This window comes from Hipposideros armiger, unplaced genomic scaffold (assembly GCF_001890085.2).
Source record: "Hipposideros armiger isolate ML-2016 unplaced genomic scaffold, ASM189008v1 scaffold_924, whole genome shotgun sequence".
Taxonomy (NCBI): domain Eukaryota; kingdom Metazoa; phylum Chordata; class Mammalia; order Chiroptera; family Hipposideridae; genus Hipposideros; species Hipposideros armiger.
The window spans coordinates 41,547-68,790 of NW_017732274.1; the positions used below are offsets into that span (position 1 = coordinate 41,547).

Consider the following 27,244-nt stretch of genomic DNA (forward strand, 5'->3'; position numbering starts at 1 on the left):
ACCAAATTTGCTGAGAAATAATGATTTTTTTCACTCAAAATGATTTGGTTATAAAGGTTGTGAACTGGGACACCTGAGCTCTAGCGGATTCTGATGCTAGCTTGTTTATTAATATGAGGATCGCCTTTCTGGGCTTCAGTTCACTCACCTCTAAAATGGGAATGGCACCTACAAGCTTCGCCTACTCCACCAGGACACTGAACTCAAATGCGGTAATACAGAAATGCCAGTGGAAAGGCACAGGAGACGGGGGGGGGGCCGGCAGGAGGGCAGTGGCATCAGGATGGTGTGTGCGTAGCAGTGGGTCTGTGCCCTCAGAGGCCAGGGGAGGGCCAGGAGTTCTCTTACTCAGCTCAGTTTTGGGAGCAGGAGCCAGCAAGCTAGGAAACAAGCAGGAGCAGCAGCACAGAAGTTTGCAGAGGTGGTAGCTGAAAAAGGAACAGCTCATTTCCCCCCCCCCCCCCCCCCCCCGCTTGTGAAACAAGTCAGTGGCTCCTTTAACACAGCAAGTGCTGCTGTTATTAAGCTCATGCATCTGCCTGTCGTTTTCACCCAAGCGTTCTTTCACTGGTGGCTGATGTGGAGGTAGTGGAAAGAAAGATCAGCTGGCGTGTCTGTTTATTAAGCTGTAAGACCTTGAACAAGGTACTTAACCCTTAAGCCTCAGTTATCCAGTCTGTAAACTGGGAACCAAGCACTTACCTTGAAGTCAGTGTGAGAATTAACTGGTATGAGCCACATGCATTGACTAGCACGGTTCCTGGCGGTCCCTTGCTGTGAACAGTACAGGCTTCAGCCCAGCTCTGGCCTAGGTGTACGTTACCAATATTGCAGGAAGGTAGGGCAGGTATCATTACTGAAACCTTATAGCCAAGATTCCAAGACAGTCACAATTTCAAAGACACGCTCTTGTTTTCCCTTAAGTCCACAAGCACCTGCCAATTTTTGATTGGGAAAACATGATCTCCACAGAAGGCACCTTGGTGGCTGCCTACTTCTCCATCAGCCCTGAGAAGCTGGGCTCCAGGCCCAGCGCTTCGCATACAGATATGCAGATGAAAGGACAATGGTCCTTGGCAGCTCAGGGTTCTTGGTGGGTGGGAGGCCTCAGGGTTCCTGGTCTGGTTGGTGGGAGACCTAGGTTCTACCTCCCCCTTTCTTAGTCCAATTGGCCACCACTGCCCTATCCCAACTCTAAAATGAAAGAGAAAGTTACATCCTCGGAGTTCAGTGGTTCCCTTCCTTGTCTGCACACTAGAATCACTTAAGGAAACTAAAAAAATCTATGCCTGTACTGCACTCCAGAACAATTAACTCAGGATTTTTAAAAAGGCTCTTCAAGTAAATTCCAATGTGTACCACAAGTTGAGAACTGCTGTTCTGGATCAGTTTTTTCAGTTTGCAGATGATGCTAATCACCTGTATTAATTGAAAACAGGTTCTCAGGCTCTGGAATCAGCACTATTACTGGAACTTATTGATTCTAAGACACACCCTTTTAATAATGTGTATATCTGAACATCTTTGAAATCAGAGTGCTCTTCTAATCATCGGCATCTAAGTTTTGATGAAATACAAGCATCCCAGGTGATTCTTATGATTAGGCAAGTGTGAGGAAGAACCAGTTCCCTAATGCTCCCTAGACAGTGCTTCCCCCACCTTTAATGTACTTGGAGTCACCTGTCAAAAATGCAGGTTCTGAATGAGAAGATCTGGGTCAAGGCCTGAGATTCTGCATTTCTAACAAGCTTTCAGGTGACCCGTTCTGGGCCTTGCACCACGTTTGGACAGCAAAGTTCTAAAGTATCTCCTTCTGAGGAGGCTCCCCCAGTGACACATGTAAGTAAACTGAAAGAACTGGCACAGAGAAATATGACCAATGGAGTCTTTGACACATCTGTGAGGGGATTGCTGGACTGCACTCCAGCAGTTCAAATCCCTGGAGTTTGGGGGGGAGCAAAGACCCCCCAAAACCAGCAAAGGTCACTCAGCAAGTGAAGCTGGGCCTTGGGTGGCTTTAGTGGATGGAGGGGAAGGAGTCTCATTCTCTCCACCATATACCCTTTTCTCTTCCCTTCATTCATTCACCAAACTTCTATTCTGTCCAGTAATAAGCCACAAGGTCTGAAGGATTCAAAGATGAGTCAAATTTGGTCCCTGATCTCCAGGGGGAGGGAACTGTCTAGGGGAAACCCATTTGTAAAACAGACAAAGTACAATGTGCTAAGTGCTAATAACAGAAGTATGCACAGAGAGATGAGCCAACATAAAGGAACAATGCTAATAGCTTCCCGGGGTTGCAGCCACTGGAAGAGCCGGAAGACACACGTCTTATCTTTCCAAGGAAGGGCACCACCTCAAACAAAAACTCCTTGCCAAGACTGGCCTGCTATGATGGAGGGGTGCACTTTGATGCCTTGAAGCCCTTGAAGCCAAAACCCTAGAATCTGCCTCTAATCTCTAGCTGAGATGCAGGTGAATCGGAGGAACCGACTTTTAGGGGATCAGCCCTTCAAAAGACAGGGGCGGCCACTATCTTATTCCAGAGTTCCAGTATCCACATCCTGTCTCCCTGTGTCAGAATCCAGCAGATCATTTTCCTAGTCACAGAAACACTTGAGTCTCTCTGCCCTTTGTCATACTGAGCTCTTAATAGGCTTAGCCCATCACACTGCTAGATATAAAGGCTTCAATCCCCAGGCTAAGTAGGTCTCCAGCTGGGGTAGGAGTCTTGGCCAAGACAGGCCGGGGACAAGAACCTGCAGCCTGCTCCCTCACCCAGCCCCTACAGGCCAGATTTTTAGGAGGCCTGAGAACCTGATACTGGATCCTAATTTACTTTTTCCTTATCTTCCATCTCACCGACAGGAAACCCTGGAAGAGAAGCTTCAGGGCAGTAGGAAGCAGCCCAGGAGGAGACAGCAGAACAATGGGGAGTGGAATCAGTGCTGAGGACAAAGAACTGGCCAAGAGGTCCAAGGAGCTAGAAAAGAAGTTGCAGGAGGATGCTGACAAGGAAGCCAAGACGGTCAAGCTGCTACTGCTGGGTGAGTGAGATGGGAAGATAAGCCAGAGAAAGAGAAGGCCCTTTCCTTCCCACTTAGCCTGGGTGGAGGTGGGTTTCAGCCCACCCTACAGGGAGGAGGGAGGGCAGCTCACTTTGCTCTCCCCATTGAGCTCAAGCTCAGGGGTCAGGAGCTCCAGGGTGGAGCGCAGCCGCCCTAGGGAGATGCAGGATGCTCGTCCTTAAACTAGGATCAGCGCAGGGGCCAGGACCAACCCTCCTGTCTCCAAATCGAACCACACCTAACAGCTTGGCAAATACCATGAATCCTAGGCTTGCAGACACTGATCCAATCTGCTGTCAGAGAACTGAGTCAAGGATTCAGAAAAGGACAGAGCATTCAAGAGTCCTACCCTATCATCAGAGTCAGGGAGTCTTAGGGATAGACCAGATTGCCAAGTATACTGGTTCCTTCTCATTGCTTTCAGCAAAAATTTTAGAAGTAGGGAAGCCCTGAGGGGCGGGGAACGGAGTTTTCGGCTACAGCAGTCCTTTCCATTCAGTAGCTGTATCTAAAGCCTGCGACAGGTGGGAGGTCATCCACTGGATGAGCTCCTAAGCAATCACAGATCTGGGCTGAAAAAAGAAAAGCACCTCAGTGGTTGGTCAGAGAAATTGATCATGGCTGTACATAAAACCAAGACTATATAGTTTGGAACACCCGGCTTAGAAAAAAAATCCAAACCCCAGTGGCAATACAGAGGGAGGCAGCTGGAGCAGGTGGGGTCTATGCAGCAGCAGACTGGCTGGATAGGCGGCATTTCCAGCCCATAAGCTGCCTGGGAGCTGGAGCCCCAGGCTAAGGCACCTCCCCTCCCCACCCCGCACTGATCTATGGCATGACCCTAAGGACACACTGAATTGCATACCTCTGTAAGCTGGACCCAGACTTCAAGTTGCCCAGGAGGCTACAGGAGGAGGAAGAGAGATAGCAAGGCCACTGAGAGATCTTTTAAGCCTAAGCAGCTTTCTTCTACATTCTGGACTAAGAGGCTTAGAGGGAACATGCCAAGGCTAAGTAGGAAGGGGTTAAGGCATCAGGGGTAGTACAGACTCGGGGAGAGGGCTGAAGGGTTAGGTGGGCTTTGGATGGAAGGAGAGCAGAGTGTGAATGAGGATATTAGAGCATTTTTGTCAAAAGTAACAGCATGGTGATTGAAAAAAACCCCACAGTATTTTAGTGAAGTGATGAAGCTCTCTCCAATCCTGCCCTAAGATTATTCTCCTAAAAATGATGAGAGAAATGTGTTAAAGGAATTCTCCTGACTCTATCAGTGATTCTCAAAGAGATTTTTGCCCCCACCTACCCCACCACCATGGAGACATTTTGAGTTGTCACAACTGGAAGAGTGGCATGCTATTGGCTTCTAGTGGGTAGAGGCCAGGAATACTGCTACACACTCTACAATGCAGAGGACAGACCTCCACGAAACAGTCATCCAGCCCCAAATGTCAACAGTGCAGAGTTTGAGAAACTGCTCTAAATCCAGGCTGAATGGCCTGAGCCTAAGGCTGGCAGAAATTGAGGGCAGCAACCATCCTGACGCGTTCTCCCCTAACGCAGCTCCCAGGCAAGCACAGGCCATCTCACTGGAGGGCTGGGGAGAACTGGGGGAGAACTGGTGGAAATGTGAAGCATAAGCATTTCTCCCTGCAGGTGCTGGGGAGTCAGGAAAGAGCACGATCGTGAAACAGATGAAGTGAGTAGGAACAAAGCCCTGAAGAACTGAGGGAGGGCAAAGAAGTCAGAGCCAGTGGAGGAACAGAGGAAGGGCTCTTTAGCCTTAAGGAACCCAGATATAAAGGGTATCAAGGACCCAATGCCCCTCGCCCTTCACTCTCCACTTTGGGACAGCAGTAGGAACAGAGCAATCGGGTTCTTATGACCCTTTAAATCCTCCCAGATTTCCAATCCCTTAAGTCTGGTTACTCAGGTCCGGCTAAGGGCAAGGTGTGTGCTGTTTGCAGGATCATTCATCAGGATGGCTATTCGCCAGAAGAATGCCTGGAGTACAAGTCCATCATCTATGGGAACGTGCTGCAGTCCATCCTGGCTATCATCCGGGCCATGTCCACACTGGGCATTGACTATGCTGAGCCAAGCTGTGTGGTACGTAGTTAATGGTACGTGGTTAAGGGTGGAAAGGAGGGCTAACGAGAAGAAACAGACCAGTGGCCAACAAGCTATCAGGAATTGGGTCAGAAATGTTTGGTGTAACTAAAATCCCTCCTGCCGAGCTTCAAATCTTCAGTCCTGAGAAGTATGCGATTCCTACCTTTACGATGAATGTTGGCAGAAATCTGCTCTCAAGCTTCTTTTGCCTTTTCGGCTTATTTTCCCATTTACATCACTCCCCATGGGCTCTTTGCCCTGGCCATGGAACTTTTATAAGCTCAATCCCTAGTTCCACTATTGGCCTTTTCCTAAATTAAACAAAGGTGGTGGGTTTCTGTCTGCCATCATGTCTATTTCATGGTCCATCTGGTTTTTAAGCTTCCAGTCTCCCTGCAACAGAGGACCCATGTTTTGTGGCGACAGACTTTTGGACTAAGAATGGGAGATGGAAACTCCACAGAGGAAGCCCCTGGGACAGACGGCTGCTATCTGCTAGCCACCCCAGGACTGGATAGACTGCCACCCTCTGTATCTCAGAAGCCCACTCAAAAATCAATCAGTGTGTTTTCTTTGATAGACTCTTCCCTGGACACTGTCTCCACTTCAGGCTTTGGTAGCAATGCAAAATGCTTTCCTTCCAGCAGTATTCCCAGAAGCCTCCTGGAAAGCCATGACTCTCATGTAGTTCTCAGCCAGATTTCTGCCTTACAGGATGACGGGCGACAGCTCAACAACCTGGCTGACTCCATTGAGGAGGGCACCATGCCCCCTGAGCTGGTGGAGGTCATCAGGAAGTTGTGGAAGGATGGAGGGGTGCAAGCCTGCTTCGACAGAGCTGCCGAGTACCAGCTCAATGACTCGGCACCTTAGTAAGACTGATTGGGGATGGGGTGGGATGCGGTGCAAGCCACATTCTAGGAGAAATTATACCGTCTAAAATGGCAGGCCCTGAAAGCTGGAGACCCCAGGACTGAATTCAGCCTGTATGCCCGTTCTGTTAAGCTTCAGCAGTGTTTTACTGTGCTTCGAATTTAATGCCTGTAGGTAGGGTGTCTGCCATCGTTCCCACTCCTCTGTATTGCTTTTCACTGGCTCACTGCAGCCTACAAAGCTGAAGACCCAAAATTCAACGGAGGTGCCCTGTTTAGCAGTCCTGTTAATTCATACACGTAGCCTCTCCTTTCAGAACCATGAATACTAAGAGAACCTGCAGTTCTGCCGCCCACTCTCCCAGGAGGCACAGAAATCGCCAGAGCAAACCAAAGGAAGTTGGTCAGGGAGTAGAGAGAACCAACTTTGCAAAGCTGGTTCCGAAGATATAAGGTACACAGCAAAGTATCAAACAGCTATACGCTTCAGTCAGGCAGACCTGGGTTTAGCCCTGCTCTGTCACCTAATCTTGTAATAAGGTTATCATCTTTTACTGTCCCCAGAGCGCTCACTGAGGCCCAGGCACTGCTAGGTGTATCAGGTACACCATCTCGGAGAATCTGAGCAATAAGCCTTCAGGTAGATAGTACTTTTTATTAGTCCCATTTACCGATGAAAAGCTGAGGTTCAGAGAAGTTAACTAACTTGCCCAAAGTCATACAGATAAATGGTAAAGGCTGGATTTAAATCCAGGTCTATTTGACCACAAAGTTGAATGGTTTTTTTTTTTGTTTTTCGCCCCCAATATACTGCAATCTTGACCCTGGACAGGTTACTTAACTCTTCTGAATGTTTCCTTTATCTGTAAAACGGGATATGAAACTCAGTCTTAGGTGGTTAAACGAGAATTTAGACGTGAAAATGCCTGGCATACAGTAGGCACTTGTGTTATTTCCCTTCCCTGTTTCTCTGTCACCTCACTTCACATCTGCCTTCCTCCTGTCTCCACCTTCTTTTTTACACTTTTTATGGTAACTGTCAAACATATACAAGAGTAGAAAAATACAATGAGTCACCTGGCTTCAACTGTTATCAACCCAGGGCCATTGTATTTTCTCTGCATCTCCCACTGGATTATTGTGAAGTAAATCCCAGCTATCCTATCACTTTGTCCTAAAAATGCTGTACCTCTGAAAATTGGACTCTTAAAAAAGGAAATCGCAACATAATCACTACACCTAAATATTTAATAATCCCTAATGTCATCCGATATCCAAGTCAGTGTTCATTCAAGTTTCCCCAATTATCTCAAATGTTTTCCCAACTTGACTCAGGATATAAACAAGGCCCATGCATTGCAGTGATTCATGTCTTAATATGTCTCTATAGTCTCTTTAATCTACTCCTGCTTCTTGACAGAACTTTTGGTACCCATTTTAGCCATTGAATCTCATTCAAGGGTCTAGACAACTTTGTAGCCAGGCGAAATGCAAGGAAAAGTTATCTGACTTATATGGAGCGGAACCCCTGACTCAAAGGGGCCTGGCCCTTGGACCATCCCACACTTCCTTTTGGAAGGACATATGAGAATTTGAAAGCAAGAATCCTAGATTTAACACTATGGATTCTAGTCCTGGTTCTACCACCAAGTTAGCTGTATGATTTCGGGTAAGACTCTTTACCTTCCTTGGCCTGTAGAAAATTTAATGTCATCAGTGCCACTTTCCTCTAGCTACCTGAACCAATTAGAGCGCATTACTGCCCCTGACTACCTCCCTAATGAGCAAGATGTGCTACGGTCCAGAGTCAAAACCACAGGCATCATTGAGACCAAGTTTTGCGTCAAAGACTTGAATTTCAGGTGAGTACATGGTCCCCAAAAGGCACCACAGATACCCATTTGGTTCTCTGGGGGCACCTCCAATATGAAAAAAGGGCATGGGTGTGCTTCTTGCCTTTCACTAAAGCCCAATCAGACTTAGTGTCCTACTTCTCCCCCTTTCCCCACCACTTACAATCTTGCTGCTAACTGGCCCCCAAGTGGCCACCTCTCTGGGGGTAAACATCGAGCACATGTAGTTCATAAGCTGGGCATACCTATGAAACAGCTATTTCTTCCCTCAGGATGTTTGATGTGGGAGGGCAGAGATCAGAGAGAAAGAAGTGGATCCACTGCTTTGAGGGGGTCACCTGCATCATTTTCTGTGCAGCCCTCAGTGCCTATGACATGGTGCTCGTGGAAGATGACGAAGTGGTGAGTGGCCTTTGCACTGAGCATCCTTGATAGTTCCCCCATGACCCCTCCCTCGAAGCTTAGCGTCACTCTAATGCCCTAACTTGGGTGATTTCGGCCAACACTGACAGTCTAGCAGTCTTCTAGCAGACTAATCAATATCTTGGGCAAATAATTCTACAAAAACCTCTTCTTTGGTCCTAGGTTAGCACTTTAGAGCTCCAGACTTAGTGAGGGAGCTTGGTCTCAGATTAGACATCCAAGTGTCACTTGGAAAGCACAAAGCTCATAAAAGGAACTGAGTATTAAAGGGATAAGGGATTATCAACTCGGGAAAGCAAAGGAGTTACACTTAGTACTCTCCCAGGCTGCCTATGGAAGTGAAGGATAGATGAAAATAAGAGCAGAAAATACACTGTGACGTGTATCTTTATGCAACATGATAGAGGGGCTGAATTACTAAACCTCACTTGGAAGCCTAAATATCCACTGAGTGATTAAGGAGACATGGCAAACCAGGTTTCTCACGTGCCACTTAAATTAGCAGCTGGAAGGTTACCTGAGGGTGATGCTCTTGAGCCTGTAGTTTTACAAGACAGGAGCTTTGCAGGACAAGTGTCAGCCCAGCCATTTACCTTCTAAGTTTGAGATAAGATGTCAAAGGCATGGATTACGTTCATTTCACATAAGCATCTGCTCCATAAATGGAGGCCCACAGCTTACTGATAGAAGACAAGGCTTCTATCCTCCTACCCATTGCTACAGTTCTTCTCCCTTCTCCTTAGTAGTTCAAGTTCATATTAGAGCATGCTAAGTTTCTTCTAGCCAAAATGTCTTACAGGGCCATTCATTTTCCAAGATCTCTTCCATCTTTAGCCCAAAAGTTTTAGAGGTCTTAAAGGGTTTTGCAGGCGTTATTAGCAATGAGAAACGCTACATGTTAGATTTGTTTTTATAGTTGAAAAGATTGAGCCCAAGTCAGCTACCAGCATACTTCAAGACCCTAAAAGCCTGTTTCCTGAAAACAGGCTGGTCTGGGGCACTGGGCAACCTCTGGACTCTGCAGATAAGTAGCACCTTTTCTTACTTGTTCAAAGTGGCAATCAGGAAGGAAGTGCTCGTGGTGTGGCACTGGGAAATTCTCTAGCCCTCACCATTAGGCACCAGGGCCAAAGAATCCCTACGATGTTCCTGCCCAAACTGAGATCCAGGACTCTAACAGAAGCCTATCAAAGTCATCCTGGAGATGCAAATGGGCACAGGCTAACTCAGGCCCCATTTCAACCCTGTTTCAGCAGCACGAATGGATGTCAAAGTCCTTAGCTGTGTCCTGGCTAAGATCTGCATACTATTTACTGTACACCTAGATGCCGCCATGATCACGGCCTCTCTATATGCCTGACCTCACTTAACTTTCATAGTAACGCTAGGAGATACGGAAGCTGAGACTCAGAAAAGCTCGATAATTTTTCCCAGGTCACACAATTATGACAGAAAGAGGATCAGAAGGAAACCAGATTTCTTTGGCTTTACTGCTCCACCACACTAAAAAGAGAGAAGCTATTCTCTACCTTTCCTTCTACATTTGGAGCACTAGTCGCTGCAAGAACACGAGGTAGACACATACTTCCATAAGCCCAATCTGATCTGATGGTATTTCCTCTTAATAGAATCGTATGCATGAGTCGTTGCACCTGTTCAACAGCATATGTAACCACAAGTTCTTTGCCGCTACTTCCATTGTTCTCTTTCTCAACAAGAAGGACCTCTTTGAGGAAAAAATCAAGAAAGTCCATCTGAGCATTTGTTTTCCAGAGTATGATGGTAAGTGTAAAGGGCTGGAGACAATGGTAATGCTTTCTTAGTAATGACTGGTGATTGCTTCATTTCCTATACCAAGGAGACAAAAAGGAACTTGGCTTTAAGGAACTAAGTGAAACTCTTTTGTTTTGCAGAGCTGATGATCCTTTATCCCTTTAATACTCATTCCTCTTATGAGCTTTGTGATGTCCAAGTGATACTTGGGATGTCTAATCTGAGGAATTCAGTTGTAGGTTTAAATTCATGTCTCTGGGATAGAGCAGGCATTAAATGCAGGCATTAAATAAATAGCCACCAACTATTAAAATGATACCTACCAGAAACGAAGGGTGGAGACCTACGAGTAGCTACCTCTCTCCTCAATTTCTCTGTTTAAGTGCAACAGAGGACCCTCCCTCCAAAAGCAGGCCCCCCAACTGCAGCTATCTAACACAGCATTTTGAGAATCAAGTCAGTCACCTAAAAAGTAAGTGAGCAACTAAGAAGGGTTAATTTATCCCACTTCTTCACTATTTTTCTGGAAAACCAGGGAACAACTCTTATGAGGATGCAGGGAATTATATCAAGAGTCAGTTCCTTGACCTCAACATGCGAAAAGACGTCAAAGAAATCTACAGTCACATGACCTGTGCTACAGACACCCAAAATGTCAAATTTGTATTTGATGCAGTTACAGACATTATCATCAAAGAAAACCTCAAGGACTGCGGGCTCTTCTAACCCTCATCATTTCTCAAGTATACCATCTATAAACAGGCTTGGAATCTGGGTAATTTCAAGCAGAAAATTACAGGTCAATATACCATGGCATGGCGAATGCATTCTCCCTTGGAAATGGGAGTATGCATGATTGCAACTGTGCCTCACACATTCTTTTCAAAGCGGGCTAGCTAGTGCAGTTTAAAGAGCAGAAGGCCAGGGGTCAGAAGACCCAGGTTCCAGTAATGGTTCTACAACTTACTCCAAAATGTAAATACTTCATTTCTCGGAGTCTTGAGTCCCTCACCTATAAAATGAAGATAACTTCTCTACCACGTTACAGGGTTGTGCTGATGATTACAAACAAAACTGAAGGAAAGACACGTAAAGGCTAGTCACAGAAAGAATTCCTATCTAAAAACTGCCATTTATGAAATTCAACACCAGGTTTTTAGATGAATTATCCCAAGCAAAACAGCAAAACAAAACAAAACAAGTAAAAACAAAACCTCAATAAACCTACCACCCCTTTTTACTAACAGACCTCTATGTGTCTTAGCTCAGAGATCTGGATCACAAAATAGATGTGAGTTTCTTAGTTTCTAAGGTCCATATCTAAAAACAATCAGCTTTATTAATCATAGGCTATCCCTCAGCCTACAAACTGTCCAAAAGCCTAAGTTTCCTTTGTCTCTGTAAGTACCTGTTCCCTAAGCTGTACAAGACACTTTTGGAATCAACTTGGAAGACATCAACACACCCCCACTTACTATACTGAGTTTATTGCTGCCACTTCTCTATCACAGAATTTAGAGTAAGTGAGCAATCCTACAATTCTCTGCTTCATGTTTCAGGAGAACAAATAAGGTAGCTGATCTTGCTTTGGGCAATAAAAATCTTTGCAGTTGGGTCCATGTGATGCCTGGCTATAAACATCTCTTCTAACAGACCAATAAGAAAATTATTCCTTTGAACTCCTTTGAGGGGAAATGAAGCTTGTGTTTATCTTGACAGGAGGTGGTGAAGTCAAGTATAGATTTAGCATTTACAACTACCAGTGAGGAAGGCTCTTGGCATCAAGATTTAGTATATAAAAGAGTCAATTAAAATGAAAATATGTTCCCTGCCAGAAACACACAGTCACACTTAGGCTGCTACTAGCAATATTGATACTAGGAAGCCATATGAGCTTGAAATACACTGAAGAATAAATCTGCAGCTGTTAAAATTGGATTCATTTAATAGTCTTTCTAATTCCTTGAAAAGAAACCAACTTGGGAGAATAACTGGAGAAATAAGGGAAACTACTTTGCCCACTGCCGATTAAAAAGCTTAAGCCAAAGAAAAAAACCTAGGCAATACTCGCATCCAAGAGCTATTCAGGGACGATTCTAAACGGCATGTTCCAACCATCACTAACCTGTTTGCTGTAACACAACAGACAGGGGTTCTGAGTCTTTAGTTTTTTGTATCACGGATCCCTCTGACAGTCTGGTGAAACCTATGAGCCTTTTCTCAGAATATTTAAAAACATAAAATTCAGAGATTACAAAGAAAACCAACATACTGAATACAGTTCTATCTTTGCTGATCTGAAGCTCCAGGTTAAAAATCCTTGCTATACCATGACCTTGTCTATATAGGCTCCAAACGTCATTTATCCCATTTGTTCTATCTTCAAATGGCATAGCCCCACTTTCCCCCAAATCATACCAGATTGTTTCTAATTTTCCATTATGTTTATTTTCAGAGTTGCCTGGCATACCACACATTCCATTCACTTTTTATAAAAAATTTACTGAACTAGGTGGAAATACTGTGCTGAACAAAACAAAATGTTTCTATCCCCTTCAAGAGGCCTTTTCTAACATCCTCAGTTTGTCCTCTGTTGGACACAGTTGGTTCCTATGGATCTCCATCACAGTACTTATCACCAATTGTTCAGTTCCTCAATTATTAATCATTAGGTACTCCGTATTTTCAGTTATCTAATTGTTTATTAACTTTTCCTTGATCTTTGACTCTGGGCAGGAACTGGTTTTGGGCCAAACTATGAAGGCCTAACCCAGGCTCCTTGGTTATCGATGTGCATATAGAACCCACCCTATAGTACTGGCATGAAAACAGAGCCAGTGGGGTAGGTCTTCTGATAGAACAATCTCTAGCAGACTAAAACAGGGGTGTATTTTAGTTCTCCTCTTCCTCTCTGGGAGACATCCCAACTTTTAACTGGTGTATAAACTCGCACATGCCGCCTCGTATGAACACTTTATAAAAGGTTTAATTTTGGAGTCTGGATGGGGAAGCAGCAGCGCATAAAGCAACCGTGTTCTATGGCTGCTCTGCTGAGGTTAGGATCTGGTTATTCATCTTACAATGTGTTCAAGCTCAAACTCTTCTGGCAAGTCTACATGGGATAAAACTTTGGGGCCCTGGTCATCTATTCACCTGTAACTTAGAACAGTCAAAATAATTTTCTGAAACGCTTGGCCAACACTGGGCTCTCCTCTGAGTAAAGGCAAGGGAACTTCACCTCAAATGCTCTGGACAGGCTTCCACAAAAGGCATTCATCCTAACGCCAGCTGTTTGTCAGGCCCAGGGTGGTTCCCAAACCTTACACTGTTAGAGCTCGAGACAAAGTGCACTGGTTCTTCTCCGCAATTGGCTTATTTTTCTTTCATGGACTTTTTGGTTAGTGCACATGAAAACTTCTCTTTGCATAAAATGGCAGTTAGAAAGCTTAAAACCAAAACTAAGCAATATACGCACTCTGCTGTCTTTATCTTCTTTTGCTTCATTTCAAATTTACACTAACTATACTGTTGAATTTTACGTACCTTTATAAGTCATCAGAAATTTTTTGTAATAAGGTAGATCAGAAACAAATATTCAACCCTATTTTTCATGAACTGCAATCTTAGTTCTTAGAATGTTAAAGCTAGAAGAAATTCAAAAACATTCCAGACCAATCACTAGCGATTTATAGATAAAAAACAGAGCCCAGGGCGGTGGAGTGTCTTTATCAAGATCACACTGCTAGGAAGCAGCAGAACAAGAACTCCAAAACAGGTCTTCTGAATCAAAAGCCATTGGTCTTTCTATATGCACCATGCTATCGACAGCCCACCATACACTACATATAAAGTCAAAGCCAATTTTCTCATTCTCCTAAGCTCTCCCCATTCATAACCAAGTTCTTATTTTTTAATTATACCTTCTCTAATTCATAGATATTTAACAAAATCATCTCCAAACTAAATACAAATCAGTCTTGAAATGTGAAATTAGCATAAAATAACAAAAATAGAAATAGCTTTAAGATTTAATTTCCTGTTCATAACCTTAGAGGGCAGAGACCACAGTGCCAGTCCCTTGCACCGCAAGATTAGATACTGATGACAGTAAAACAAATGTAAATTAGGTTTCACTTCACATGTAAATCTGATGACATTTACTTTTTTTTTACAAAAGTACAATATGATTGACACAAAACGACATATACTGTGTGATTTCACTTATATGAGGTACCTAAAGTAGTCAACTTTATAAGAGTGATGGTTACCAGAGGCTGGGAGGAAGAGTTAGTGTTGAATGGGTACAGTTTCAGTTTGGGAAGATGAAAACAGTTCTGGAGATAGATGGTGGTGATGATTGCGCCACATGTGAATGCAGTTAATACCATTATATATACTTTAAAATGATTAAAATGGTGAATTTTATGTTGTGTGTATTTTACCACAAAAAAAAAACATGGAAAAAAATAATATAATTGGAAATGTGCTTTTATATTTCTGTGGATAAAAGGATCGATGAAAGCAGCACAAAAATTCAGTCTTAAAAGGAATGTAAAAGACAGTGACTTGTAAGTTTCTACACTGATAAAAAAAATTCATTTACATGTACCCCAAAAAGTCCAAATCAGGGTAACCCATCCCCAAGCATTCAAAACCCACTCTATACTTGGAGATGTGGCGTAGACCAAAGTGTGCCGGCCATGCTGGGTGGCGAGGGTGGTGAAGGGTAAAGAGCTCTTACCTCCCATGGCCCTCTCTACCCGGCACAGCCCCTGGAGCACAGATTCCAGCAGGACTTCAGTGTTGGGCCAGGGGCTGCAAGTGTGCCGAAGCCTCTGGTGGTCCTGCTAGGTAAAAGTGTGAAGACTTTTCTGTGAAGTCAGACAGACACACTGCAAATTGCAAAAGGGAAATTTCTGCCCTTTGGCTATGAAAAAGTAAGCACTAGTCTCAATAGAAAATAAAGAACTGGATTTAAATGATAAACAAAGACCTTTTTATCCTGCTTCACAAATATTAGAGCAATTTATAGCTGAACTTCATTTCAGGTCTTCAAAATGAATATGGGAAGTGGTGTTGAGAAGACAACCAGCTACAATGAATACATTCGTTGGTACTGATTTAGGAGATTGCTTTTTTTGTAGTGCAGTATAATCTTGAGTATCATGAATATTTACCAAAAAAACACTTTTAAATGTCATTCCTATTTGATGAGAACCACAACATCATAGCTGGAATGAATAACTAAGTCCGTCTTTAGGTAACACATGAGGGGTGTAAAACTGGAAAATTTCATAACGAGTTGGGAGCAGGGAAAAGACAGCTCAACAACCTGGCTGACTCCACTGAGGAGGGCACCATGCCCCCGAGCTGGTGGAGGTCATCAGGAAGTTGTGGAAGTGTGCCAAACAACTCTCCAACTTGGTAAGATTCTGAGGGGTCTCAGCCTTTACCCTACATGAGCAACAGAATGAATAGTTAGAAAGAACAGGTAATTTCCTGCAATTTGTCATGTCTACTAGGAATCTCTCATACATATCAATAAGCCTCTCAGTCAACATGTTTGGATAACCCAAAGGAATATGGGCGCAGGCGGGGGAGAGTAAAGGATAGGAGATAGATAAATCAGGTTGTACATAATTTAATATTCTAACTGTCAAAGATCTTAAAGCTTTGAATGCTGATACACCGAGACAGTGTAGCCCAGTAGTGTACTTACTAATATTTAATTATTTCTGCTACCTTGTTGATTCCCACTTGATTTCAGGCAGAGAAAACTGGGCACACAAAGCCTTTAATATTTGACTCCTCAATCATTCCCCTTACCTACCCCTCCCAGGCCCTCTCAAAAACACTCTCATTCCATGGTTTAGGCTAGCTAGCTTCGCTCTTTACCCACCAACTGAATGAACAGTCATGTTATTATTAATGTATATACTGTTACCTCTGTCACAGGATTTTATCTTTGGTGTGTACCTTTTAATTTTCACTGCAAAAACAAATGCAGTGAAATAAATTAAATAAACGTTTGGAAACCCCACATTTCTTGTTTTAATTTTATATAAAAACTAAATACTCTGTATCTAAAATGTAGGCATGTTCTTTGACCAAACAGTCCTCACAGTAATTTTTTTGGAGAAAGGCACTTTAAGTCATGTACAAAAGGCGCTTCTTATTGGCAAATAAAAAATAACTTAGCTTGTTCACTAGTGATTTTGAGGTTATCTGTCTACTATTTGTGTTGATCTTTAATATTAGGTCCTATTCAGTTGTCCCCAAATATTGGCCCAGGTTAGCTGCATCAGAAACACCTGAAGAATTTATTTAAAAACACATACCCTCAGGACCTGCCTCAGATATCTAGACATGCAGTAGTTTAGCCAAGGAATCTATGTATCTTAATCTTCCATCTCAGGTATCTACTCCTGAATAACATTCCTTACTATCTCTTATTCCTGAGAAGACTTGAGTCAGGCTACATCTAGGCCTGACACAGTATCAGAGATAAACTGTCCTGCCCTGACTTGTTCTGAAAGTATGGTCTCCTCAGCAAAAGTAACTCATAAAAGGTTATGAGACAATTGGGGGGAGGGGGGTTGTTTAAACCTAAACAAAGGTATAGAAACAAAGATCTCAACCATCCTGGAAGTCAGTTAGTTCTCCAGTGCCTTGCTTAATCTTTCTTTTATTTTCTGAGAATTGACAGCAAGATCAGCTCTCAAATTCAAGCCTCAAAGAGCTTAGTTTTCTCCGGTGTTTGGATGGCCATGAAACTATGTGGAGAGCTGTGGCTGGTCCAAAGTCAGATCTCTCATTTGTACTATGAAGCCTGAAGTAGAATACAAAAACTACCAGGCAGTACTGGGAAACTGAGATAACTTTGTTCTTAAAGTCAGTATCACATATGAAAGATTTCACAAGTAATAAGAGTAAAGGGAATTAGTGCTGTCTTAGGTTTTTGTAAATGAGTAGAAGGCTGGGGGGTTTTTTGTTTTTTGTTTTTTTTTAACATCTGGAAGGGGAAAAAAAAAAATCAAAGGCAGGGTTTAACTGGAATGAGACTAAGTTTACCTTTTATGTAACTGCCAGTACAGCAAGGAGCTCTGCAACGGCAAACTCCAGAACTATGCTAAGCAAATCGATAAATATATGAAGTAACTAGTCAGGCCAGGCAAGCAACGTGCAAAGAAAGTCAGAGCTACAAATCGGAGAACAAGAATATACAGTGGGCAAATGAACCAGCAGTTATTTTTAAATACTCCAAAATGTGCATATAATAAAACACAAATAGAATACATCAGAGAATAAAAAATAAACAAGAGAACAGTTTTTAAAAATTTGGTCCATCTATTCTTATAATGCAGCACCTTGTGAAAAATAATCCATCAGTGAAAGTAATGAAATGATACAATGAACTCGATTTAGACATCAAACTGTCTAAGATGAAAATGTCATCTCAAGATCCACTTATGAATCATTGTAAAAGTTTCTGGAATTTTCATGGCAGGAGGTGAAATCTGTTGCAAGGCTGAATTTTATAAGGTTAGGAAGACTAGGAGCAAAGTACTTCCTCTTTACATAGAGCCTAAAGGATGGCAATTCTACAGCCCAAGGCTTTAATCAGGTGGAGAAAATATGACTGTCAACAAAAGAAAGCTAGCATTGCAGTCCTTCCTGCTGGGGTCTTATTTTTTATTAATTAAAATTTAATTTTCTTATATGTGCTGATTTCTTAGATGGTCCAAAGCCTGACCACCTGAATTCTGAAACGTGATCCATCACAAATCTCCAATATTCTCCACAGACAAGACACAAGGAAACTTTTGAGTTTCTTTGATTACAAATATCATTCCTTTTTCTTTCAGGCTAGTAAATATGGTGTTTCATTCCCACAAACTGGCTCTGCTATAAGAAAAAAATCTTTTATTTCAAAATGTGATAGTCATTTGCAAGGCTGATGATTGGAATAACCTTTTTAAAATTACAAACTGCCAGCCCACTGGCCAAAAATCGTTCTCTGAGATGGAGCCAGGTGATTTTGACGTAAGGCATATTTGAAAATCACGGCCTTAAACTGTGTCCCTATGTCCTCAAGGAATGTGCATTTAGGTAAGTTATTTGGGACCATGGGGCAGGAGATGATCTTCAAGTAAACACAGAAAAAGTGTAAATAGTGTAGAGGCAGAAAAGTGGAGAATTATTTTTCACTAACAGAAAAGCTAAAAAATGAACAGATCAGATAGATGTATTCAAATGAAAATATAAAATGCATTTCAAAGTAAAATTAACTTTTTTTGATAATCTGTTGTTTTGGGTTATCAATATCACCATCCCATTAACCCATACTACAGAAAGGCTACAGTTAAAACAACACTAAACCAGTTCTCATTTCCAGATGATCCTATATTACAGAATACAATAAGGAAAAAAGATCTATTCAAAATGAACAAGAACTTATCAACCCTATTTCTTTACATTGTGGGCGTAAATCAATCACCAGTTGAAGTTGATAATTTCTTTTAGATTCAGTTTTTCCAACCCTAAAAAAAAAATTTTGTTAGATAATACAGTTTACCATCTGCATAGTTAAACTTTTCCAAAAAGGATAAGAAAAAAAAAAAAACACCTACCGATAAAGGCACTGAACTACTGTGGCTTGCTTTCTTGAACCAGCTTTGATGACCATCAAACTTTTTTTTTTTCTTTTAAACTAGTGAAAGGTTGCATCCAAAGACGACTTAGAACCCAATCCTAAAAGATTGGACCCCGAAAGGCACTGCTCAGACTACTGATACGGAATGCTCAAAATGCATTCTCTTCATTCGCCTTCCCCCAATGGAATGTTCGGTATTTCATGACATTTGCTGTACATTGTACAAAAGGACCTGCAGGCTGAGGTGAACATAGCTCTCCACACAACCAAAATGTCAATCTGGAAACCGGGTTAGGACTGCAGATCACTTACATAGACAGGACATAAGACCCTCAGTCTGGCCAAGATTCAACAATACCATTACACCAAAAGACGAGACCTCCAGGGAACCAACCCTTCTGCTTAACCCCATTCTCAGACAAAGGCCAAAAGCACACTCAGCAGGGGCTAAAAGAAACAGGGGAAAATATTTCCAGAAAGGACTAGTTACAAACAGGAACAAACCTGGACTCTTTACTCACCATTTTAATAACTGCTGCCAACTATAACAGATTTAAATCTGTACACACGACAAACTGGAAAAGGTCCCAAAATGCAACAGTTTCGGCAAAAGAAGGTACTAAGGGTTACTACAATTAACATTGCTACAATAAAAACAATGGCAAACAGCGATTTGGCACCACATTTACAAAGTAAAAGCATGCGCTTTAGATGCTTCCAACAGAAAAGGTCATGGAAGATGAAAAACGAGGGGCATCTTTTATAAAACTCCCTACAACTGAGACAAACGAGCAAGAATCAAAGCGGTCAATTAGTAGATATGTAGCAGCAAAGTCACTGGTTCTCTTTGAAATTTAGCAATTTACATTTCTGAGTGGCAGATGCCCTGGGTGTGTCTGTATCCAAGAAGCTGACTTTATCATACTACAGAAGCATTTATCTAGTAATCAACTTAAATCAAGTTAACTTTCAACCCTAAGCTTAAAAAAAAAAGAGAGCTAGAATCTTATTACAGAACTCTCCAATGTAATACCATCTAGAAACCATAATGGTACTTTTGACAGGATAGTAACATAAATTTCATCCAAAAAAGCCATAATTATAGCCCCAATAACTATGAAGAATTAAGTAATTATGGAAATATAACATTCTGACCATACCAAGAGTTAAAAACGAAGAGTTCCTACTAAGAGGAATATTTTCAAGATGATCCGGTCATATCATGTGCATAGTTAAGACTGTGTGTTTTAATAAAGATTCTTTTGCAAACAAAGAAATAAAATTTTGTAAAGTTATTCTTGATGAAAAAAAAACTTTAAAAATGAATTACTGGTGGTCTGTTAAGAAGGAAAAAAAATAAAGAGTTAAGCTACATACTGAAATTCTGGAATGCAGCACCTCAATTTCACATCTGCCCTAAACATGTGCAATTATGAAATCAAAGCGATGTCTTGACGAGCGAATCATACAATTGTTCCAATTCCAATGTCTGACTTTAGCATCTCGTGTCAATTAAGAATTCCCTAATACAGAATATTGTGCTAAAGAGTGCTAAGATTCTGCATGCTGCTGCCATTCCCTGGTCCCGTTCATGCTTGCAGCTGCCCACTGAGACAGCAAGAGAAGTCTGGTCTCAACACTCCACACTGTCACAACTAGAAAAGAAGAACATTCTAAATTAGAGGAAGTTTATAAAGTCAAGAAACATCACTACAGCTCTGTGACTAAATTGTTCGAAGTTTTACCTTTTATCGACATCCATGCTCTTCAATAGAGTCCACATTCCTTTAAGTTGTTTTTAATGATGACATCTGTAACAGCATCAAAAACAAACTGCACATTCTTGGTGTCTGTGGCACAGGTGAAGTGGGTGTAGATCTCCTTGGTATCTTTTCTTCTGTTCAGATCTTCAAACTGGCACTGAATGTAAGCAGCTGCTTCTTCGTATGTATTGGAACCTGAAGCAGACACCCGATATATTCTCAGTTCAAATTATAACAGCGGCCTGAACTCAACTGTTAAGTCAGGCCATCACCACTTACTTGTGAAGAGATGGAATATGATCTGACTGAATATAGACTGATTTCTGTATTTCTATGATCATTACATTTTTCTCGAGAGCAAACTCCTATCATTGTAAGTAAAATAAAATCATCACACACAAAGATCCACGAAAACAAAACTTCAAGTTTCTCCTTCCCCTTTCGTTTAGACTTTTCAGCTAAAAATTTTAGAAAGTATATAAAAGGAAACTACGGAAGTAGGATGAATTTCTAGAACACAGTTGCTTTAACGGTCAGACAGAGAGGCTGTGCTCCTTCAAAAGGGTAAACCATACTTCTTTTCAAAATCATTCCAGTTTTAAGGGAGCTTAGCCCCAGAGCATTATGGCAATAATTTAAACAACCAAAGGTAAACTAATAGATGCAAAGGGAAAGGGCCCTGAATTACACACTTTTAAGGAGTAAATTTTATGTTATGTGAATTATATCTCAATAAAGCTGTTATTTTTTTAAAGATGGGAGCATCAAAGTAAATCCCATTTTCAACATTTGTAATTAACACTCTTCATCACCTGCTTCCTACACCATCTTGTCACCTTTGAGCCTGTATTATAGCCCTAGAAACTGGCTGCAGAGCCCGGGAAGCTCAACAAAGACCACACGAAGTTATTCCTGTGAGCCAGAGGCTATTTTCAGTGATATTAAGCATGACAAAAAATACCAACAACTAAGTACTGTATATATAAAGAAGGCTGAATAACAAAGAAAAGCTTAAGAAAGGAATATTATTTAAACAGAATTAAGAACTGAGCGAAGATAGCTTGGTAGGTGCTTGAAATAAGTTTCTTGAAATCTGCAGAACTTTTGTGAATTAAAGGAGACAGATGATAGAAAAATCAATTTTGTCTGATAAAAACAGGTATTGATACATGGGAAATCAGGACTGTGAGAATCTTTAAGAATGAAGTCAACAGAAAATAGGCTTGGAAGTTCACTCCCACACACCCCCAAAATAGGATGTGATATTGAGGGGTCTTTGCTACGTCTGAAGATTTCTAGCTGGAACATTAATGCCAATCCTTTCACTTGTTTTAACTAAGACATCTCTCCCATGCTAAAACTTGGCTACTTTCTAATAAACTCACCCAGCTCACCTCCTTCCTCACTCTGAACAGATGAGCACATTTCCAACTTCCTTGAGAAACAAAAGGCCATGGGGCTTAAACTACAATCACAACTTTTTAGCCCAACACCTCGCTTAAAAAGTTACCAATATCTGTACTTAATTTTGTACCTTTGACCCTAGAGTGTCTTCCTTCCAGTTCAAAATTCAATTGCTCTACCTAGACTTTTTTTAAGTGAGGTAAAATTCACACAACACATAAACCATTTCAAGTGTACAATACAGTGGCATTTCCTGTATTAACAATGTTGCAACCACCACCTCTCTAGTTCCAAAACTTCTTCACTACCCCAGAAAAACACCCCATTCCCATTAAGTAATCACTCCCTATTCCCCCAACTCCCCTAATCGCCTGGTAACCACGAGCCAATCTGCTTTCTGTCTCTATGGAATTGTCTATGTTGGATATATCATATAAAAAAAAAAATCACACAAACGTGACGTTTTGTATTTGGTTTCCTTCACTTAGCATGTTTATGGGGTTCATCCAAATTGTAGTTTCGTTCCTTTTTATGGCTAAATAATACTCCATTGTATGGACATACCATTCTTTGTTTACCCATTCCCTCCCTAGTCTCGACTCCCTCAATTACAACTGCTTTTTTTTTTTTTTTTAAGCTGAGCCATCTCAGCGGCAGCTCAGCTTGGGCCAGGAATCTAACTGCTGTTCCTCAGAGCTCACACTCTTGAGCGAGCTCTTAACCAATTGAGCCACTTGGCCGGCCCTACATCTGCTTTTTATCACTTCCCTTTTACTATAGGATCTTACCTCTAAGCCTATAAACATTCTTAAATCTTTCCTTTCTCTGTAATCCAAGCTGTCCATCAGTAGGCTTGCACTTGTCTTCATTTCTTCACTTCCCAGTAACTCACTGTACCTGGCTCTACTCTCATCACTCCGCTGACACTGCTCTCAATGACAACTCCAGGCACCATCTTTCAAGTGCACCTTACTTTGTTTATCTGCACACGACATTGTACCACTCCTCCCTTTTTAAACTCTCCTCTTGGTTTTGATGCTTTGGCTCTCCTGGCTCTTCTCTTTGGGTCCTACACAAACCTTTTCTTCTCTCCTGCTAGTATTCCCTCATCCATGGTCCTTTCTCTCCTCATTCTATATCATCACCCTAAGTCATTCACTTCCATGTTGTATTTACACATGATCTCTAATCAATATATCTTAACCTCCAACCTCTCCCCAAGCTACAAAGCCATGTATACAACTGCCTACCAGATAGCTCCACCTGGATGTTCCAGATACTTCAAAATCAACATCCCTAAATATGAATTCAGATCACAGCACCAGCACCCAATCAGGTTGTGAGAGTACCTTTGACTGTTCCCACTTCCTTAGCCTAGCTACACCCTTTCACTTTATTACAGAAAGCATTCAGTGTCTGCTCAGCAAATAAGTGTTCCCTTTCCCTGAAAATACCCAAATCTGATCGAAAGGTCACCGTGGTGAAGCACTGGCAGCCACGTTTGTGTCCCTCACTATGACTGGTTGACTGAACTAAGGGTTTCTGCCTGACTTAACCTTGGCCAGGATTGCACTCCTAGGAATTTGAACCTAAGGGCCAACCGATCCCAGTCTAGCCTGGTCTTTTAAATGGAGAGACACAGAAACTGTGGCTGGGCCATCTTTTATCATATAAACTGAGTAACAGAAAAAGTCGGTAAGGAGAGAGAATAAAGAAGGTAAACAGAGACAAGAAAAGAGATGGGGGAAGAAGTGTTTCCAGGGTTCTTGACAGCTGTCTATTTCCTAGTTCTTAACTACATTCTTAAGATATGTCTGCATTCAAGCCCTTGGCTTCTGATATATCCCTGTATCTTCACCAATAGTTTTTATTTACATCCTATGAGAGTCCTTACTAATTCAACTCCCCTACTATCTATCTTTATTGCCCTTTATTGCAACATCTTTCTAAATCACAATTCCTACTATATAATGTACCCCAATTAAAATCCTTCAATAGCTCCCCAGTGTCTCATAAGAAACTAGGCCCTTCATGAGCGTCCCTGCCTTTCTCTATAACCAGTCCTTCCCACCACTTAAAGCTCCAGCAATACCAAGTTCCTTCTAGGTTCCAGAACAAATCATGCCTTTTTGGTTTTTATTTTTCATATATATTAGTCCCTCTTTACAAAATGCTTTTATTCCCTTGTCTGCCTGGTGATTTCTAATTCATCCTCTTACTATCTCACTCCAAGTGTCATTTCTTGTAGAAAGACTACACTGACCCCATAGAGAAAACCAGTCTCTGTTCTTCTATTAAGAACATTTTATACTACAATGAAATTCTATGAGTGTGTGTCTCTCTCTACAATTAATGTCAATTTCTTGGGTGCAATGACTGCACCTTTTCCTTGTATTTTCTTGAACGTATTTATACCAAATTTTTATTTTTATCTTTCTCTATACTCCTCAAAAAATGAGGAGGGCAGAAATATGAAATCAACCAGTAAACTAATTATGTGGGATCTTAATTGCATGCTTACTGTTCATACCACACCAGTGAACACTCTATAAGGAGACACAGGCATTGTTCACAACAGGCAGTGGCAGGAATGTCACTAAAGTGTTGATCTAAGATGTATTCCTCCAACAAAATCTTTCATGACCCCTTACCCGTGTATTCTGGGTAACAGATAGTTAATGGACTTCTCTTTATTTTTTCCTCAAAAAGGTCTTTCTTATTGAGGAAGAGAATGATTGAAGTGTCTGTAAACCATTTGTTGTTACAAATGCTGTCAAACAGTTTCATGCTTTCATGCATTCGGTTCTGCAAAAGAAAACACAGGATGATAGGTCAGCAGCAAAAAATAAAAACAGATCAACCGTTCATGAAAAAAGAGACCAACAAATTTTAAAAGCACTCATGGCACTCATGGAATTAAGTCAGACACTGATAATACAAAAACTGGGCCAGTCCTCATCTTTGTAAATTTTTGGAGGTTGGGAGGTAGGAAGAAGGCCTGGCTGACAAGAGAACTTAATCCTGCCCACATACTCAACATCTGTCATATCTCTTAAGTGTTAATAGGGCATGGGTTACTATTTTGAAAATCTAATTTCATTGATAAGGGGAAAAATTAAGGATATTAAGTTTTGGTTCAATGAGCACATAGATGCACAAAGTCTTCCTAAGAGTTATTTTCCATTTCCTGGCTGCATTAGACAGGCTTGTTACCAGAAGCTCCAACATACCATCTCCTCGTCCTCAGCCAGAACAAGGTCATAATCGCTGAGGGCCACACAGAAGATAATTGCTGTCACTCCCTCAAAACAGTGAATCCACTTTTTTCGTTCTGATCTTTGGCCACCTACATCAAACATCCTGAGCAAGGGAGGGGGGGGGGAAAGCACAAATTCAGCAAGGTCACACATACACACCTCTCCTTAAATTGAAATATCAGGGAACTTCAAACTATTGCTTATTCCAAATCCCATTTATAACAGAAAGACAAACAGAGGAGCCGATAAAATGTAGTCAAAATAACTGTCTGTGATTAAACGTAATAGAAAACACGCGAAAAAAAATTTAGAATAATCAAAATTCTCATTTTAGCTATATAGTTGAGCCTCCTTTCTATCAGAGCTTATCAGATATGCTAAAAGTCAGCAGAATAAGCACTAAATAAACTAAAGAGGGGGAAAAAGACAGGAAAAATAAAGAGCTGAATAATATAACTTAAGATATAATATTTTTAATAACTAATATTTATTGAATGTTTACCATAGTGCCAGCCACCACCACCCTAAACATCTTAAGTACATTAACTCATTTTACCCTCAAAATGCTCCTATAAGTACTATTACAGATTTTTACAGATAAAGAAATTGATGCACAGATATGTTAAATAATTTGCCCAAGGGCACACTACTAACAAATGGGAACTGGGGAACTGAACTCAGGCACTCTAACTCCAGCATCCCGGCTCTTATCCACACCACCATTCTACCTCTCAAATAGTTTACCTCTTCAGTTAATAGAGAACAATGAAAAAAATATAAACTTGCATTGTTTCCATAACTTCTCTCCCTACTGATTCAAAAGTCTGTTTTCCTTTCTTTTCTTTTTTTAATTGAGGTATAATTGAGATATGTTTTTCTTATTTAAAAGGAAAAAAAATTTTTGGAGATTATGGAAAAAATGTAAATTGTATTTTATGGTAGGACTCTAAGGACTGATATCAAAACAAAACCAATGTTTTCCAACTCCAAGTCTTATTTGAACTTACTTTAATAGTAACAAAGCCTCAATTATTCACACACTTTATGTTCCACTCCAGATTAGTTTTAGTCCACTAATCCCGTCTCAAGGGCTTATTTGATATCCAAAGTAAACTACTGAATTTCTGTCAACAGTGTCCTCATCTACCTCCTATAGTAAAAGGAACACCCACACAGCTTTGTCTTAAGCTGGTACTAGGCCTTGAGGAGGTGTGCGTTCAAATAGATAGATGTTCTTAAGAGATATGTTTGATGACAAAGATAACATTTTTAAAGGTTAAATTCTGCCAAGCTGCTTTAGTGTATTAGAACTATAGTGAGGAGGGGTCTATTTCCCGAGATTTTTTTCCCCCAGAGACTGAGAAAAATGAGCGATAGCTGAGTAATTTCTCAATTGTGTTTGAAAGAGAACAGTCATCTTATCTCTTAATGACCCAACTTTTTCTTTTGATTGATCTTGCATAGTTCTTTTCAACCTTTGTTCATGATACCCGAAATGGTGCAATCATAAATTGGCTTTAATATAGGGTATAAAATATAAAACCTCATATTATAGGTTTTAGGGAAGCTACTGTCATATATTTCACCATAGAAGTCTTTCAAAGAGAGACACCACTGGTACACCAATAATTTCAGTTTACTCCTCTATTTTCTTCTATAAAGTCCATAAAACTGGTCAAACACTATGAAGTTCCCAAGGTGGGCTTTTAGTACATATTAACATTTACAATATCATTCACTAACAGATCAACATTTTATAAACATTACCTCATAACTGAGAGGCAAGTAAGCAATTATACAATGCCTTGCATATAGTAGATGCTCAATAAATGTTTGAATAAATGGATAGTGGTTTTGCCTAGAGAGAAGAGGAAAAGGAAGAATAATAGTACTTTATAACAAGATATCTACATGCCAACAATAAAGTGGGTGCAGCACCTTAATTAGATCTGGTTATCGATCCTGAAGTAAGACCAGTAGGATTTACCTAACTAAAGATCAGTCTAAGACAACATCAAAGAGAAAGTTTCCCACACTAAAGGTCAGCATTTCCTTATAAATGGGTTACT

The 27,244-nt window shown here is 41.2% G+C and overlaps 2 protein-coding genes across 4 annotated transcripts in view; one reads left to right on the forward strand and one right to left on the reverse strand.

Annotated features, from left to right (window-relative positions):
• The first annotated feature begins 456 nt into the window (after window positions 1–456).
• On the forward strand, window positions 457–14,378 carry GNAT2 (G protein subunit alpha transducin 2). 3 transcript variants are annotated; one of them, XM_019630576.1, is made up of 8 exons: window positions 457–3,047; window positions 4,722–4,764; window positions 5,033–5,174; window positions 5,892–6,049; window positions 7,783–7,911; window positions 8,175–8,304; window positions 9,954–10,107; window positions 10,634–10,911. In XM_019630576.1, exons 1-8 carry the CDS (start codon window positions 2,930–2,932, stop codon window positions 10,822–10,824), a joined length of 1,065 nt encoding a protein of 354 aa, XP_019486121.1. In that variant the 5' UTR covers window positions 457–2,929; the 3' UTR covers window positions 10,825–10,911. The 3 variants fall into 3 exon arrangements, with proteins under 3 accessions (XP_019486121.1, XP_019486122.1, XP_019486123.1); XM_019630578.1 differs by having other exon boundaries at window positions 2,959–4,635; window positions 10,634–14,378; XM_019630577.1 differs by lacking the exons at window positions 9,954–10,107; window positions 10,634–10,911 and adding an exon at window positions 9,242–9,938.
• Window positions 14,379–19,256: 4,878 nt separating this feature from the next.
• GNAI3 (G protein subunit alpha i3) overlaps window positions 19,257–27,244 on the reverse strand; it is a 48,041-nt gene continuing 40,053 nt past the window's right edge. Inside the window, exons 6-9 of the mRNA XM_019630575.1 lie at window positions 25,149–25,278; window positions 24,570–24,723; window positions 20,497–20,709; window positions 19,257–20,406 (exon numbers count right to left, since the gene is read on the reverse strand). Coding sequence (XP_019486120.1) covers window positions 20,519–20,709; window positions 24,570–24,723; window positions 25,149–25,278 — 475 coding nt within the window. The 3' untranslated portion in view covers window positions 19,257–20,406; window positions 20,497–20,518. The remainder of the gene's footprint in view (window positions 20,407–20,496; window positions 20,710–24,569; window positions 24,724–25,148; window positions 25,279–27,244) is intronic.